Here is a 16,973-nt window from a genome sequence, read left to right as displayed (position 1 = left end):
AACACTTTCAAGCTGAAAGAGGGGAGATTGAGATGATAAATTGGGAAGAAATTCTTTCCTGTGAGGGTGGCGAGACACTGGCCCAGGTTGCCCAGAGAAGCTGTGGCTGCCCCATTCCTGGAAGTGTTTAAGGGCAGGTAGGATGGGGTTTGGAGCAACCTGGTCTAGTGGGAGGTGTTCCTGGCCCCTGCCCACAGCAAGGGAGTTGGAACTAGTGGATCTTTAAGGTTCCCTTCCAACCCAAACCATTCAACAATTCTATGATTCTATAATTCAGAGTATGTTGCTAATTCAGAATATGATACTGTCCTTCAGAGTACTCCCCATATGGCTGCTGTGATAGGCAGGAGATGGATGATCCCACGGGCCGGGTGAGGATGGTTGTATTTCTGTAAGTCATATAAACCTGCCCACAGCCCTGGGGGGTTTCTGAGACACAGGTGAGCCGAGAGCTGATCCGACAATCATTTCTTCCCATGCTGAACTGCAAGTCTGCATCTGAACTTGCTTGGCTCAGGGTTTGGTAAAAAGGCACTGGTCATGGGGGGGAGTAGAAGGCAGCATTGCAAACTAGCAAAGCTTCAGTTGCTGAAGGATGTGCTGAAAGTTTATCCCAGGTTGCATTTTTTAAATCCGGCTGCTCATGTCCTGGACAGAAGGCAGATGAAGTCAGTGGACACATCCCTTCTGTTTGGGGCCATGGGGCAGATGTGGATGAGCTTGACCCCTCCCCAGCCTCCAGGGCTCTGAGGCATCCAGGAGGTAATTTCTGTGCTGTGTGTCACTGAGAACAGATCAGCCTTTTTCCATGGCTGGGTGTGAAAAAAACCCAAACATCTGGAGGCAGGTTGGGGAGCAAGGAAGAGAAGGAGGCTGATGGACCAGCTCCAGTAAACTCACCAGAGGTTGAGGCCAACATAGTTGTAGGGACCACGCTGGAAGGAGCAAACCCAGCTGCTCTTAAAGCAATGGCCCCAGGGATAGAGACTTCCTGCCCCTGATTCTTGGGGAAATCTGGTTTATGTTGGTATTGTCTGGTTTTGGCTCTCTTTCCCAAGGCACGTTCTGCAACTTGAGCTATGCACCACAGCTGCAGAACAGGGATTTGTGGTGATGTGGAGGATGCCTCCTGGCCACCTTTGTGCCTGTGGATCCTGCAGCATCCAGGCAGATCCAGACACATCTCATCTGCTGAGATGGGACTGCTCCCACTGAGGGAGAGCAGCTGAGCTAGAGATGAGATGGCATTTTACCATCTATCACTGGAAACACCATGGCCACGTGGCACTCTGGCTAAACCTCCTCTCTGGAAGCCACCTGCAGAGACATGTTCACCAGGTCACATAGTCAGAGCAGGACACTCATATGAGCATCCAGACTGTCCTCCACTGCTCATTCTGTAGCTCAAGAGCTCCTACCTCATTTCTACTATATAAACCCTGCCCCAGCCCCATTGCACCATCTCTCACACTGGAGATGCCCACGCTCAGAGGCAGGGCTGGTGCAGTGGGTGGAAGACCAAAAGTGCACCAAGCAGTACCATAAGAATTGCAAAGTAGCAACTCTTCTAGAGAGGCTCTACACACATTCTTGCAAACATCCCTCCTGCTGATGAGGCCACAGACCCATTTTCTTTCCCCAGGTTGTATGTGGCAGGTTTGCACGACACCTTGTTTAAATGCTCCATGTCCCGTGAACCAAAGTCCAGCTGGTGAAGGGCCTCTTATCTGCACTGTTTGATGAAGGTGATCCTTGTTCTGTTCAAGCAGCCTGAAGGCCATGAATTTTACATTTTTCAATGCTACTTGACACCTACCTTTCAAATAAAAAGCCATCAAGGTGACTTACAAAAGGAAAAAATGGAAGACTTGGTGATGCCCTCTGATGCGTGGTTGTTGTGAATAGAAACCTTTATAAAGTTTCTGTTTCCTCTGCCTCTGTTTGCTGTTGGTTGGGGAGATTTCTGCTCATTATTTGCTTTGTGTTGTTTTCCCAAGCTGAAACGCAGGTCCCACGTCCACAAATTTCCTGGAACAGACCTGGAGAACCAGGACAAACCTGAGAGCCTGCCAGCGTTCTTGGGAGAGCTGTAATAAAGAAGCTTTCCTCATGCTCCTGCTCCTCATAATTAGAGGGAAGCATCCCAGCTTTCCCATTTAATAAATACAGAAATGAATAAGATGCTAAATTGCCATTTTTCTTGGCAGCTGTAAACAAAAGCTTGGCAAGCAGTCTCATTACAGCACAGAAGCTTGGAAAGAAAACCTTTGATTTTTAAGTATCCTGTGATTTTCATGTCAACGTTGTACGTTGGGAAGTGCTGAGGAGGAGACTCTGGATGTTTTCACTCTTGATTGTGTCAGTGCTACATACAGAGACTGGGAGCTGGAAATAAAAAAAACAACTTTGATACTGCAAATGCTTGGACAGGATTCTAACAACACATGCTCAAGCCTGCAAACACAAGAAGAGCCAGACTGGGTAAGCCCCAACATCCTGTCTCCAGCAGCAACCAGTAGCAGATCCTCAGTGCTCAGTGCAATTTGTTGACAAAACCTTGCCTTTTTTTTCTGTTTTTCTCTTTTACATGCTTGATGTTAGGGGTTTTTTTCTCTTTTTCCATGGTTTTAGTTTTGTTTTTTTGTTTCTGTAACATAGTGTGTCCAAGAAGGGCACATCCCAGTGCAACTGTTTGCTGTCATGTTGAAATGCATCTAAGATTGACAAAGTTCCCTCTGCTCCAGGAGCATTACACAACCTCCGGGCACTATAAATTCTGGATTTCCCTCTTCTCCATCTCTTCACGGCCCTTCACTCCTCCTCGTGGTGGAACCTCTACCCAGCTTCAGCCATGAGGATCCTTCAGCTGATCTTTGCAGTCATTGTCATTCTCCTCCTACAGGATGTTCCCGGTAAGGACAAAATACTCACAGGGATTTCTAAGGGACTGTGGAGAGAGAAAAGACAGGTTCTCACCCTGAGGTAGAAAAGGACAAGAGCCTCAAGTCAAATCAAATCAAGTCGAGGCTGACCTGACTCTTGCTTCCAAGGAAAAAATATTCTTCTGAAATTGTCTCCATGAAGTTCCTGGATACAGGTGCCTGAGGCTCATAGACTGTATTTTGCCTCCTCCACATCCCCTCAAACCCATCCAGAAATGCTAAGCCTAAGAAGGGAGTCTGAGTTCTGCTCCTGACCAGGATATAAACTTCATCCTCCACAAAACAAGGAGAATGCCATGAAATCAAAAAGCATCTCCAGGGGAAAAAAAGTGAGAGGAAAGAGTATTAGTTTAATTTTTTGTCTGTCTGCTTTCTTCTGGGATTCTGGTTTAATAGAAAAAGCTTCCTTGCCTGGGCTTTTTCTCTTGTTGCTTGTATATATATGTTAGGAATTGAGGTTTAATTCAGCTCTAAGGTCACTATGGTGTTACTAGGCCTATGGTGGCATAACTCTCACAGAAAACAAACCTGATAACCAAGAAGAGGTGATTTACTTGTTTAGCCTGTTTATAGCATCATAGAATGGTTTGGGTTGGAAGAGACCTTTAAAGATCATCTAGTTCCAGCCCCCCTGCATGGGCAGGGACACCTCCCACTAGAGCAGGCTGGTCTGAGCCACATCCAACCTGGCTTTCAACACTTCCAGGGATGGGGCAGCCACAGCTGCTCTGGGTAACCTGGGTCAGTGTCTCATCAGCTTCATCACAGAGTATTCCTTCCTTGTGACTAATCTAAATCTACCTTCATTTAGTTTGAAATAATTAGCTCTTGTCTTATTGCAACAGGCCCTGCTAAAAGTCTGTCCCCATCTTTCTTATATAATTTAGCTAACTTAACTCCTAGGGATAAAGGGAGGAGCAAGGTTTGCCTACTCCCCTGATGTTGAATATCCATCAGTCTATCCCTCCAGAAACCTCAAACTTGATGTTCCTGCTGTGTTTAAAGAGAAGCAGCACAAACCTTTTTTATCAAAAAAGGAAGATTTAAGACAAACAAAAACCCCCACCCCTTGAAACACCAAGAAATCAAGAATCACACAAAAAAAACCATGAACAAACCAACAGATAAAACATCTATTAAAAAAAAAGACTCTTCTCTGACTTTTGATGTTGCCCAAGGTAGCCACCTCACCTAACTCACCTAACCTAACTTAGCCAACCCAAGCCTGGCTGTCTGGCCTAAGCCACTTGTTCAGACACTCCCAGTGCTTGCTGGAGGGAGATGCTCCTCCGAGCACATCTGACCTTCACCATGAAGGCAGCTGAATCTCCCCACTGACAACAGCAAGCATTTAACAGCAGGGCTCCAAGTGGGTTCTCAAGTCCCCACAGAAGCTCTCCCATCCCTTTTTCTCTTGCAGCAAGAGGCCTTTCAGACAGCCAGCAGTGCAGAAGCAACCACGGCCACTGCCGGAGGCTTTGCTTCCACACGGAGCGCTGGGAAGGGAGCTGCGCCAACGGCCGCCTGCGCTGCTGCCGATGAGACCCGCCACGCTGGGACAGACCCCAGCACCTCATGGAGACCAGCCCTGGATCTGCTCTTGGACACCGCCAGAACTACACCCACAGCTTGTTTTTTCCTGCACCAATAAATATGTTTGGTTTATAGATTCTTCTGGGTCCAGTGCTCAGCCGTGTTTCCCTCTGAGATGGACCATCCTGACTAGCACTTGGGGTTTGATGGACTTGCCCACCCAGAGACATTTAGAGATGCTTGAGATGCACTAGGATATCCAAAACATCTGCACAGGGCTGGAAGATGCAGCACAGGACCAAGGGCTCATCTGTGCACTTCCAGGGTGGCATCCAGAAAGGGGTCTGCTGGGCTTTTCCAGCAGTTATGGAGCCTTCCTTCTATTCCATACCTATATCTCTGTGCCTGTCACAGCCTTCATCAACCTCTACCTCCTGCTCTATCCATCCACAGAAGAGACAACGGCAGGATCCATACTCTTCAAGGAGGTGGATCCAAGATAGAGGTCTGATGTGCCCTCTAGAAGTGCCCCTTCCACCCCTGTAACAACAATAAGGGGAACCGGGGCCAGTGGTTCAGGTTCTCTTTACCTCTGAGACAAGGTAAAGGTGAGTGAGATGGAGAAGAAATCCCACTCCCACATGCAGAGCAATAGTGGTCACATGGTCAGTGTGGTGCGTCCTGGTCTTGCCTCACTTCTGCATGGAATGATTCTCCTGTGAAATCTTGCCTGCATAGTGTGAGGTTTAAATTAATTTTAAAAAATAAACCACTCATCAAGCTGATAAAAGCAAAAGGAGCTTTTCTGGCCTCACTGGTATTTGATGGTGAGGGATAACCCAGGGTGGGGTTAGCTGTGGGTCTGGGGGCAGAAGAAGAGGTCTGAAGCAGCTGATGAAAAGCAAGGCAAGGCAAAAAGAGTATTTCCATCCTTATACTTGATGCCTGCATAGAAACTGCCTGGTAGGCCTATGCTGTTCCCTGAGCCATGCCAGGGTCGTGCCTGGACCAGCTGGCACAGACCAAAAGCCTGGGGACAGTTTCACCCATGCTTCACCCATGCAAAGTGTTTTGGGCAGAGATAGAGGATGCACTTGTGTATTTCAAACCATATCCCAGATGGGATATGAGGGGCATCACTGCCTCATTTCCAGCATATGCTGGGTGGAATTATGAGTGAGAATGGGCCAAGACCAAGTTCATTTACAGCAGCTCCTTACTAGGAAGCAAATGTTGTTGACTGTGGTGCTAAGAAGGAAGGGGAATTGCCCACTACAATGTCCTCTGGAGCAGGACTCCAGGAGCAGGTCCTCACATAGGAAAGGAGGTGATGTAGGGTGAACAAGAACAGCTATGTCTTGGAGATGTGAGTGGGCATGAGGGGATATGAAAGTCTCCTCGAGAGGAGGGTTCATCTCTAGAAAACACCCAGCATGGTCTCTGGGACATGCAAGGAAGGAGGTGGCTAAAAATGCCATCCAAAACCTTCCTTGGACTGCAAAACCTCCAGCCACACACCTAACTTTGACCCAAACCCACCCCACTATCTACCCCAGAGGGACCATTCTTGTCCTGGAGGAAACAGAAGGAAACTGGTAAAACCAGTGACTCAACCGTGCTGATTGACAGTGGAGATCTGTCCTGTCTTCACTGGGACTCTGAGCAGGGAGAGATCTCTCCTGTCACTGTGGATCAAATCAGTGAGGGACAGGGCTCCTGTGTGCTCCCAGGCTGGAAATACCCCTGTCCTTGCTCCTCTCACTCCACAGGCAGCAAACAGTGGCTGGATGCTGCTCCTCTCCGTTGAGTGACAGTCCAGCTCCTCAGGGGCCTTGGAAAGCTCAGCCAGAGGTTAGCAGCCACTCTGGCTCGCTCGAGCCATCAGTCCCATCAAGCAGATAAGGCTCCTCTTGATAACAGGACCTGCCAGAAACGAGCCTCCAGTTTTTCCACCTTTTTGAAGTCTGTCCGGTGAAGCTTTGCAGAACTTTGTCTTCTTGCCAAAGTAACCAACTTCCAGCTCCAGCCTTCGCCTTCCCTCTTTTCCCCCGACCTCCTCCCTCTGCCTTCCTCCTTCCTCCTTGCTCCTCCATGCACACGCCTCTCCGTAGGGCTGATAGGGATGCTTGGGGTGGGGGGTGGGGGGAAATATAGGGAGGTGGGGGGGACAAGGAGGTGATGTCATCTGTTTTTGGCCGCTGCTGGAGGAGGCGAGGGTTAGACATGTCTGCCTCTACCCAGCCTGGCGCCGGGAGCAACTGGGAGCTTTCCTCTCGCAGCCGCCCCTGCGCCTTATCAGGGGCAGGGTGACATCTCAGGGACGGGCTGCTGGGGCTGCGAGGGAAAGGAGGTGGGGAGCCCCTGAATGTGAGCCTTGTGAGATGCACATGGGGGGGGGTGTGTGTGTATGTGCGTGTGTGTGTGTGCTCGCTGGCAAGGCACTGCAGAGGGAAATCGCTCCCCGCAAGCAGGATGGAGCCGGCTAGCAGCCGCTGCCTAGAAGAAAGAGCCTCTGTGCTGCTGGAGTCAAGGGGGATGCTGTCCTCCAGATTTGCTCCTGTTAAGGCCTGGGAGAGTTTAACCTCTCACGTCCCAGGCAGGCAACCAGGAAAATTCTCTGTCACCCTCTGCAAAGGGTTAGGAGATCCCCCTTGCCACCAAACGAGGAGGCCAGGGCAGAGGGAGTGTCTGTGTGCCCCTTAATCAAACTTGAGGTTGGGAGTGATCTCAAGCAGGGCTGCCTACAAATTTACCATGGAAATAGTTTTGAGGTGGAGCATCAGATCTTCCTCTACATGTTTTTGGCCTTTTTCCCTGACTTTGAATGGAAACCCCTCATTCTATGAATTATCAGATTCATGAACATGATTCTGTGATTCTCCATATAACAGTAATAAGCCCTAACGTCACCTCTGCTTTTCTTCTCTGCTCCAGAAGTGCAGTTTGATCAGAAAAGAATGATTCAATACGTAAAAGTATTTTTGGCTAAACCCAGAAACAAACTGTACTTCCTGTCTCCTACAACACAACCCTAGGGAGGGAAAAGCCTTGTGGGACACAGGAGCCATAGCCCAAGGAGAGAGATGGTTCCCTACAGCAGTGGTCCTTTAATATTTTTATTTTCTAGAATCATAGAATTGTAAATATTTTTTGATGGATGGGACCCTAAAGATCATCTAGTTCTCACTCTCTTCCACCAGCAGGGAAAATTTTATTTTCTATTATTTTATTGTTACAAAAAATATCTTTTCCCCACCCCAATGTATCATCTTGCTCACACCTGACTTTAGAGACCAGCCCTCCAGAGGAAAATGGGGACTACAGGGAGAAGAACTGCAGCCCCCAAGGCATGGAGCAGAAATGTAAACACTGAGTTGTTCTCTCTCCAGCTGGGAAATTTAGAATTTTTTTTTTTTTTTTTACTCAGAAAAAATAAGATTTTGTGTAAAAATCATTCTCGCTTTTGGTTGTTACAGTGAGAAAATAGATACTGAAAAAACAAGAGTGCTGCAAACTAGGGTCACCTTCAGGGGTTCTTTCACACCTAAGCCCTGTTTCTCAAGAACCATTTCCATCTCAGGCAGAGCCAAGCCCTTGCACTGGGCAAGTGTTTTAAACATCTATGAAGCAGAGATCTCCATCCCCTTGGCCTCCACGGCTCTCTTGAGAGCTGGAGGAACAGGCTCCGTGCAGCAAGAAATTATGTTTCACAAGGGTTTTCTTATCTCTGTGGATGGCCAAGGGGGCCCAAGGTGACCTGCCACCATGGAGACACTTCTGCCAATCAAAGAATCTCTGCCAGCAATACCTTGGCACGTTTTTTACATGAATAAATCGGTGCCCCATTTGCACACCCCTACAAAGGGACAGAGAAAAGACTCAGCCACCAAGATTGACCTCAGCTCTCCACGTCAGAGCAAGAGCTTGGCAGCTGGTGAGCCCTAATGTCTCAGAGGCTGTGTAATAAAGTTGTGTGTTTTTTTTCCTAGAAGTAAATAAATTACTTCACCCTCCTGACGAGGTGCTCTGGGTCCTTTTGGCAGCCCCACGGGGTACAACAGCAGTGCTGGAGCAATGCAGCCCCCCCCCCCGTCCCCGGGCAGGGAGCACTAGTGGGTGGGGATGCTCCAAAACAAACATGGTGGTGAGCAGCTGCAGGGCTGCTCCTCAGCACAACCACCTGCAGCCAAAAGCTCAAGGCTCTTGGTTTGGAGACACCCCAGGGATGAGAGGCAATGCTGAAACTGGGGAAAGGTTTCCCAACCCAGATGAGGGAGGGTAAGGGACCCACTTCCCCTCTCCATCTCCTCACCAGGGACACAGGGACCTGTCCCCAAGCCCTGTAAGTGCTCAGCCCTTCCTCCAGGATCAGGTCCCCACGCCTGGGATGGACACATAAGCTGTCAGGAGGCTTTATTGTCCAGATCTTCGTGTTGCTATCAGTGACTCCCACACACTGGAAGTGAGATATGTGTGACAACATTTTTTCCATCAGCGAGCTTATCTTTGCTGAGAAGAGGGGAAGGGGCTGGGAAGGGTGATGGGGAGGAGGACGGGAGGAGGGGAGGCACACGGGCATGAATGTCCACCCACCCCATCCTTCACTGACCCCATGCTCCCCAAATCTATGAAACAAGGAAAGGGAAAATGGGTTTTTGAAGGAATGTGTTGGCAAAGCAGTTGTGTCAGAACTATAGCCTCCTGGCCCAGTAGAGACAATCTGAAATTCCTTGGGCGAGATCCTAAAACACTCTTCCTGAAAACGTATCTTTCGGTTCATATGTGTGTAAGTAGAAATGGAGAGAACTTTTGCAAGGATGTTGGTTGGGTTATCAAGACCCCAAGGGGTATGACCCCTCCTTGGTGTCAGACTGATTCTTCCCAGGACTGGGGGAAAGCTCCAGCCAGCAGGAAAGATATCAATACAGCAGAATGCTCAGCTGTATCAGACACAGACAGAGCAACTAGGGTCCCGTCACAGTGGCTGCAGTTGTCAACTGCACATTGCATCTCACTGGGTTTATGCAGTGGTCACTTTTATCAAGCCCTGGGAAGGCAGGGTCTTGGCCCACAGCCCTTTTGTAGAGCAGAATCTGAAACCTGGCTTGTTGGAATGTGAATAAGTTTATCTCCCCAAGGAGTAGAGTTATGGATTGGACCCACCAAGCAGTGTGATGCCCCGTTAAGTGCATTATGGACTTCCCAGGCTGGTGTTTCCACAAATGGGGCTGGTTGACAATGTCATCTTCTAATGTATGTTCCACAGCCAAGGAGCAGCCCTATCTGAGCACGAGACATCTCTGACACTGAGCACATGGGAGAGAAAACAAATGGGAGCTCATGGCTGGGGAAAAACGTGCATGTTTTGTCTGCTTAGTGATGTGATTACTCCTGGTAGCTGGTGTGGGGAGGTGGCAGCCGTGTTTCCTTGATGGATGGGAGGTTTCACCATCAGCATCACCCCTCCCAGGCTGCCTGTTCCGTGGGGAGCTGCTATCTGCCAGGAGATGATGGTCTTCAAGCACAGTTCATTAGCAGAGTGTCCTGGGGTGTGACTAACTGTGGTGGGTTAAGCACAGGCTGGAAAAGGGTCCCCTCCATTCTGTGAGCTGACACAGTGGGGGATGATCCAAGGTCCTGCTGAGTGTAGGCAGAAGCAATTTTGGCTCAAGCTAATTCAGTTATCAGCCTCCACAACAAGCCTGTCACTAGTCAGAATCACATGGTGAAAGCCTTCAAAATGCCTTCAGAGACAGGCAGAATCATCCCACCAGCCTTTGCCAACCACCAGGCCACCGGCTGGACCACCCTGAGTTAAAACTGAACCTCAAAATACGTGTGGAGACCTTCTGTGTCACTCTCTGTGACTTGAGCGTGGGGCAGAGATGAGTGGGTTTCTGATGTATGGGTCTGTTTGCAGCAGCTCTCATGAGGGCAATGGTCATCCTTAGACCAATACATAAGGCCAGGGTTTTATAAGGCCAACAAATATCTTGGCCTTGTTGAATTTCATGAGGCTGGCACTGGCCCACCTGTCAAGGTCCTTCTGGATGGCATCTCTTCCCTCTTGGATGTCAACCCCACCACACAGCTTGGTACCATCAGCAAACTTGCTGAGGATACACTTGTGGGAAACGGTTCTTCTTCCCCACGCAACTCTAAACAAAATGCCTTTTAAGGCAGCAAAGCCCTTCTGCTGATTGTACCCAGCTAAGGGACCAAAACCAGGCCTGCTGCTCGAGGACATAAGAAAGCAAAACAACAGGTGTGGTACAAGGCAGGAAGGATGGGCCACAAGTTATGCATTGCCCCGAATAGTTACCGCCCTAACTTGGGGCTCATGGATGTTACTTGGCTCTGGACAGTGACACTGGCTGGACAGAGGGGCCACGGGGGTATGAAAAGGTGGTGAATAACGGCGAGTGTGCCGGGTTCTGACCCCTGCAGCACCGGGTCCTTCCCACAGCCACTGGGGCCGGAGCAGCCCCCGTTTTGCTGCTGGTTGCTGCGGAAACCAAAACCAAATCGCTGAGGGGGAACAGCTGCTGCTGAATCTCAAGGGGCTGCCCCCCGAAACCAAGGATTTCGAGATCCTGCCGTAGCTGCCTGCCCGCTCTGCCCCAGGACTGGAGCCTGTCCCGCCCGCCTGCTGCTGCTACTGCTGCGGGGGTCGCCCCTGGTACCGGGAAGACGGACCTGCTGCCAAGCCCTGCCAGCTGGAAAAGAACCCTCATCCCAGGAGCCACACGCTACAGAAGGGTAAACACATACACAGTCTAACTGTGCTGTCGGGCTCAAGTCCTCCCTCCCCCTGCTTTGATCCACAACCCTCTCTCAGAGAGAACATCCTAAGGGCACAGCACTTTTTGCATCACCTCCCTGAAGGGCACAGCACTTTCGCATTACTTCCTTGCTCTATCCATTTGCCATTTCTACATTTTCCCTAAACCTCATCCCTCAGTTTGTGTTAACCCTTAATAAACTGGTTAATTCTTAAACTAAGCATTGGTCTCAGTAGCAATTCATGAGCATGGCGGGGGTGTATCTAACTTCCACTCTCAAATCCAGTCCCGCAGCGGCCGTTCCTCTGCGAGAGGCAAACGCCACGTGTGAGCCTCGGTCTTATTCAACAACCCCTCCAAATTACAGGGGGAAATCGCGGAGGCACCTTGACAGCTGGTAGCCCCCCTGGCTTTGGCTCATGATGACACTCAATCCCACTGTCCATGTATCCAACAAAGATGTTAAACAGCACTGGTCCCAGTACTGACCCCTGAGGGACACCACTGGTCACCTGCCTCCCATCTGGACACTGAGCCATTGACCACAACTCTGTGTGTGGCCATCCAGCCAACTAGTTAGCCACTGAGTGGTCCATCTGTCAAACCCATGCCTTGTCAGTTTGGAGACCAGGATGTCATGTGGGACAGTGTCAAACACCTTGCACAAATCCAGGTAGATGACATCAGTTGCTCTGCCACCATCCGCCATCCCTGTAGCCTTGTTGTAGAAGGCCACCAGAACAGTCAGGCATGACTTGCCCTTAGTGAAGCCATGCTGGCTGTCACCAATCACCTCCTTATTTCCCATGTGCCTTAGCAGACTTTCCAGGAGGATCTGCTCCATGATCTTGCCAGGCACAGAGGTGAGACTGACCGGCCTGTAGCTCCCCGGGTCTTCCTTTTCCCCCTGTTTAAAAAGAGGGGCCATGTTCCCCTTTTTCCAACCAGCAGGAACCTCAGCAGACTGCCATGACCTCTCAAATATGATGGACAGAGGCTTAGGAACTGCATCTGCCAGCTCCGTCAGGACCTGTGGGTGAATCCCATCAGATCCCATAGACTTCTGTACCTTCAGGTTCTTTAGTTGGGCACAAACCTGTTCTTCTCCTACAGTGGGGGGTAATTAATTCTCCCAGTCCCTGCTTTCACCTGCTGTGGCCTTTCCTTGTCCCCACAGGGCAATCAGCACACAGATAGCACTTATTTTGAGGAATATGGGAAAGGTCCTCCTTTAGCTGGGAAAACTGGTGTAATAGATGCAAAGCCAAGGCATCCATGAACCACAAAGGTTTTTAGGAACCCATCCCTGCAGGCCCATTCTGGTTGGATCAGGCAACCACCCAGCAAGAGATTATGAGGCTGCAGACCCAACCCTTCATCATGCAAACAGCAACAAGCAAATCCAGGGCTCCCTCTTCCCTCTGTAGGCAGAGGTGACACAGGGAGACACGAGCATTTGTGTCATTGCTTTGCCAAAAATCACACAGGGTGCTGCTGGCTGACTCCAGGTACATTTCTGGAAGGAGACAACTCCTAAATTAACATTCAACCACCAACTCATAAGCTAGTAAAATAACTTGCATGAGCCATGGGGGGAACAGACAGGAAGCTTCCCCTGATGCTTTGTCTTCCTTGAGAAATTCCAGGACTAAACCAGAGGGGTTTTTTACTTCTTTAGCTCCCACTGTCAATAAAACATGCACCAAACCAGCTACCAACAATGTCTGCTTCCAAGGAGGTGTTGCCTGTCTGGATGAGTGCATGCACTGGTCCAGAAATGTCCCTGGTGCCAGATGCTCCTCCCAGATGGTGACAGAAATGCTGAATCAAAAAATCAAGTTTTCTAGTGTTTTTTTCCTGGGCTGAGGCTGCCTGAGCCAGCATCCCAGCAAACAGGAGGTCAGCAAAGGCTTGCTGTGGGAAACCACCTTACTTGAGGTTTGGCACTTGTTCAGCTTCAGGATAGAGTTTTTCCCACGGTGTATGACCGGGTGTCTGGAGAGCTGGTTTCTGCTCCTGCCTTTGAATCCTTTGCAAGATTTTCTGCCTCAGTTTACCCACCTGTAAGATGGGGCCTAAGATGGCTCTTTCTCCCAGAGGTGAATGCTGGAGAAAAGCTTATGAAAACATGGAGTGACTGAGGCTGGGTGGGACTTCAGGAGACCTTTGATCCACCTCCTGCTCCAGCCAGGGAAACCTAGATCAGCTGTTTCTGAGGAAAGCTGAAGAGGTTGTCCAAGGGTGTCAAACATAATTTATTAGATGCTTAAGAAATATATTTTCTGTTGGAAATTCTAGTGGGAGGTGTCCCTGCCCATGGCAGAGGGGTTGGAACTAGATGATCTTTAAAGGTCTCTTTCAACCCAAACCTTTCTGTGATTCTGTGATCTTTTAATATTATCTTTACATCTTACAATAGTAGTTTATTTTGGGATACGGGCTGTTAGAGACATCCATACTGAAAAAAGTGGGTTTTGACAGGATTAGACCTTCCATAGAAACATCCCATGACCCTTTCTGTTGTTGTTTTTTTCCCTTGTGCAAACTATAGAGCAAAAGGTTTCAGCAGGAAAATTCTTCCAGATCCCTGTGTTCCTGAATCTGTGTGTTCCTGAATCCAGTTCCCATCTGCTACTGAGTCCAGGAGCCCAGTCTGGGAGTTTCCCAGAGCCAGCCCTGCAGCCTCAGTGGTGACCTGAGTGTTACTGGGGGGAGCAATACTGGGTTACTACACATTTAAACATACTTCATTATTTTCTTTTCCATCAACTACTGTTTCATTAGAGCTGTGTAGCTTAGTTTCCAACTTGTAAGTCTCTCTCTCTTATTCTCTTTCCCTTTCTGGGAAGGCAGAGGGGTTCATAGAGAGCATCAGTCAGTCATTTACTTGCCAGCCCAGTCAGACCTTGACACAAGCCTCTCCCAAACCCAACACTGCTCCTTTGGCTCCATTCTACATATGCTTGGAGGAAGTGAAGTCCCTGCCAGGAGCAGACCATGCCTCTGGGCTGGCTTCTGCTCTCACTTGTTCCCTTCTCTCTTCTGGTGATGCTGCCCTTTGGGAGGCTCAGCAAAGGAGACAAACCCAGTCCCGGGCCCAGCAATTCCCAGTCCTGGAGCTGACCCAGCTATGGGCATTGCCACTTGCATGTATGGAGTTACCTAGACTTTCTTATTGTTGGCATCTTACCACCTAACAAGCCACAAAGGAGCCTGGCCTTCTCTCCAAAGGCTTTCTGCTCAGGCCTGGAGAAGTTGGTCTGGTCTCCATGGTGAAGAGACCAGAACAGTAGTGTGACAGGGTGTTGTATGTCACTCACTTTCTTCTTGTTACGTTGGAACGGAACAGAGGGTCTGCTCCTTTATGCAGCCCGTGCACAAAGGACTCACTGAGCCCATCTTTCCTTCACTAACTAGATGCAATTTCGGATCATCATTCTCCCTGTCATGGCCTATCACAGGCACCACCTTCTTATATCCCATCCATTGTGTTATGCCTACAATGTGATCACATGTGCCCCTCCAGATCAATCTGGCAAGGACACGTGGTATCCATCTCTAGAGCATGCTTGGAGACACCCAGATCAGCAGTAAGATGCTGAAGGATAGATCACACAGACCTTGGGGGTCCCTCATTGCTTCCTCCACATGACCTGGCTGAGTTTCACCACTTGAGTGTTTGTAGTCCAGTCCTGCTCCACTGATGCCAGCTGGGAACCTGACCATGAGCACAGGCTCAGCTTCAGCATACCACTGATGTTAGTGGTGGGATGAGATGGACTCTAGAGAGGGCTTATGACCAACACTTCCTTTGTCCCCTCTTCTCAAGGTTGTCCAAGCCATGCCTGAAAATGCCAAGGGAGTTTGGCTGTCATTACCCAGCTCTTATCACCCCATAATACCCTACTGTGCACTAGAGAGAGAGCCAAGGGGAAGCACGAAGAGTGGAACAGAAGACAACCCTGAGGCATGGAGAGAGGGATTCAGCTCACAGATACTTCACCTCCTTTCCTCTTGGCCCAAGTCCCGCATCCCAAGTATTAGAGAAACTGGTTCTGCCTTTGGTGGACACCAGCCACATCTGGTCAAGTCAGCTATGTCCTTGTGGTAGGCACTTGTGATTGTTACTCTTAGGCTGGGATTTTGGTTTCCATCCCCTGCAGCATCAGTGATCACGGCTTCTTGATCAGGTTACTGAGATGATTCTGCTTGGGGTCACCTGCCCACATCCCTTGTCTGGCAGCTCAGACAGATGTGCTGCATCCCATCTCAGCATGGGGAACCCAGTCATCCTGTTAGGTCTTTTCAACCTTTCATGTATCTGATGATTTGACCTCTTCCCTTCCGGGTTTATCATCTACCAGACTCTCCCTTTTGACATGATACTTTGGCAGGACATGGATAATCCCTCCTATCAAGGAGGGAATTAAATAAGTGCCTTTGACTACACTGTTAAATAACTATGTCCTTGCTTTTAACCCTGACCAGTGAGCACTGAACTAAACAAAACATGGGCACATTCTGGCCATGAGTAAATGCCAGGGACCATTCCCAATGAACTTTCTTGCAGTAAAAAGGTCTCAGACCTGGCATGTTCCCAGAAGCTCATGGGTAGAGAAATATTTGGTGAGACACTGGTACAGATTGCCCAGAGAATTTTTGGCTACCCCCTCCCTGGAAGTGTTCAAGGCCAGGTTGGAAGGGGCTTGGAGCAACCTGGTCTAGTGCAAGGTGTCCCTGCCCATGGCAGATGACCTTAAGGCTCTTTCCAATCCAAACCATTCTGTGAATCCATTTATAGATTCACAGAATCCTTGGAAGAGATGTTAAAGGTCATCTAGTTCTAACTTCCCTGCTGGGTGGGACTTCCCTGGGCAACATGCAGACAGACCTACTGGGGCATCCCCAGCTCCCACCTTGCTATGAGGCTGAGACTTGCTTCCTAAAGTGATGAGAAAGATTCTTCTGGGCTGCCTTTGTCTTGGCAGCTTCCTCTCATGGCACAACGTCTGCTGGAAGAGACGTAAGAGAAGCTGTTGATCTTCATTTCCCTCCTACCCTCCGCTATTCCTCTATATTCCTCTTCCAGGGCCTTATCTGACACCACCTTCCTGTTTTTCTTCCTTGCCTAGCACCCTCCAGCCTCCCTGGCTCCTGGACCATCAGCTCCTGTGGAAGTGCTTCCTTCTCCTCTGGCTGATGTCCTCCCAGTGATAGCCCCAAGCATCCCAGGGGACCGCAGGCATCCCGCGGGGCCCTGCTGGGAGAGGGTGGTGGTGCTGACCCTGCTCCGAAGGAAACCACGCTGGGAGGAAACGACAGTGCAGGGCTCCCAGAATATCTCTGCAAAGGGCTACCCCAGGGATGCAGAGATAAGCAGAAAAGGCCTGATTTAGTTGGGGAAAGAGGAGGAGGTCAGGGCTGTTTGTCTGAGATGTTTGTTTGTCTTCTGGCATAAACACCAGTCTGGGCTTTCCCAGCGGGCGCCAGGATGGTTTTTGGAGTGGGGGCAGAGGTTTATTCAGCCTCTGCTCACCGTGCGACGTGCAGCTCAGCACCACAGTAAGAAGGAAGATGCTCAAGGACACAGGGAGGCAAAATTAGGAGGGCCAAGTCCTGATATAGCAGTTCCCAGGAGAGAGTCCCCTCTTTTTTTTGGTGTTGGTTGCCTGGGCTAGGTGTCAGCTCAGGGTTAGGATCTCACTGTGCCTGATGA

General features: G+C 49.6%; 1 protein-coding gene across 4 annotated transcripts in view; it reads left to right on the top strand.

Annotated features, from left to right (window-relative positions):
- The first annotated feature begins 2,155 nt into the window (after window positions 1-2,155).
- The window catches only part of LOC127382597 (gallinacin-13-like), a 592,294-nt gene continuing 577,476 nt past the window's right edge, over window positions 2,156-16,973 (top strand). For 3 of the 4 annotated variants that reach the window (XM_051614428.1, XM_051614429.1, XM_051614427.1), the window contains exons 1-3: window positions 2,156-2,481; window positions 2,745-2,912; window positions 4,363-4,515. In XM_051614428.1, the coding sequence (XP_051470388.1) occupies window positions 2,852-2,912; window positions 4,363-4,484 (183 nt within the window). In that variant the 5' untranslated portion in view covers window positions 2,156-2,481; window positions 2,745-2,851 and the 3' untranslated portion in view covers window positions 4,485-4,515. Of the gene's footprint in view, window positions 2,482-2,744; window positions 2,913-4,362; window positions 4,610-16,973 lie in introns of those variants that run through there. The other variant, XM_051614426.1, reaches the window with a different exon arrangement.

The sequence above is a fragment of the Apus apus genome, chromosome 3 (assembly GCF_020740795.1).
Source record: "Apus apus isolate bApuApu2 chromosome 3, bApuApu2.pri.cur, whole genome shotgun sequence".
In the NCBI taxonomy this organism is placed as follows: Eukaryota; Metazoa; Chordata; class Aves; order Apodiformes; family Apodidae; genus Apus; species Apus apus.
This window is presented reverse-complemented; position numbering and strand designations above follow the sequence as displayed.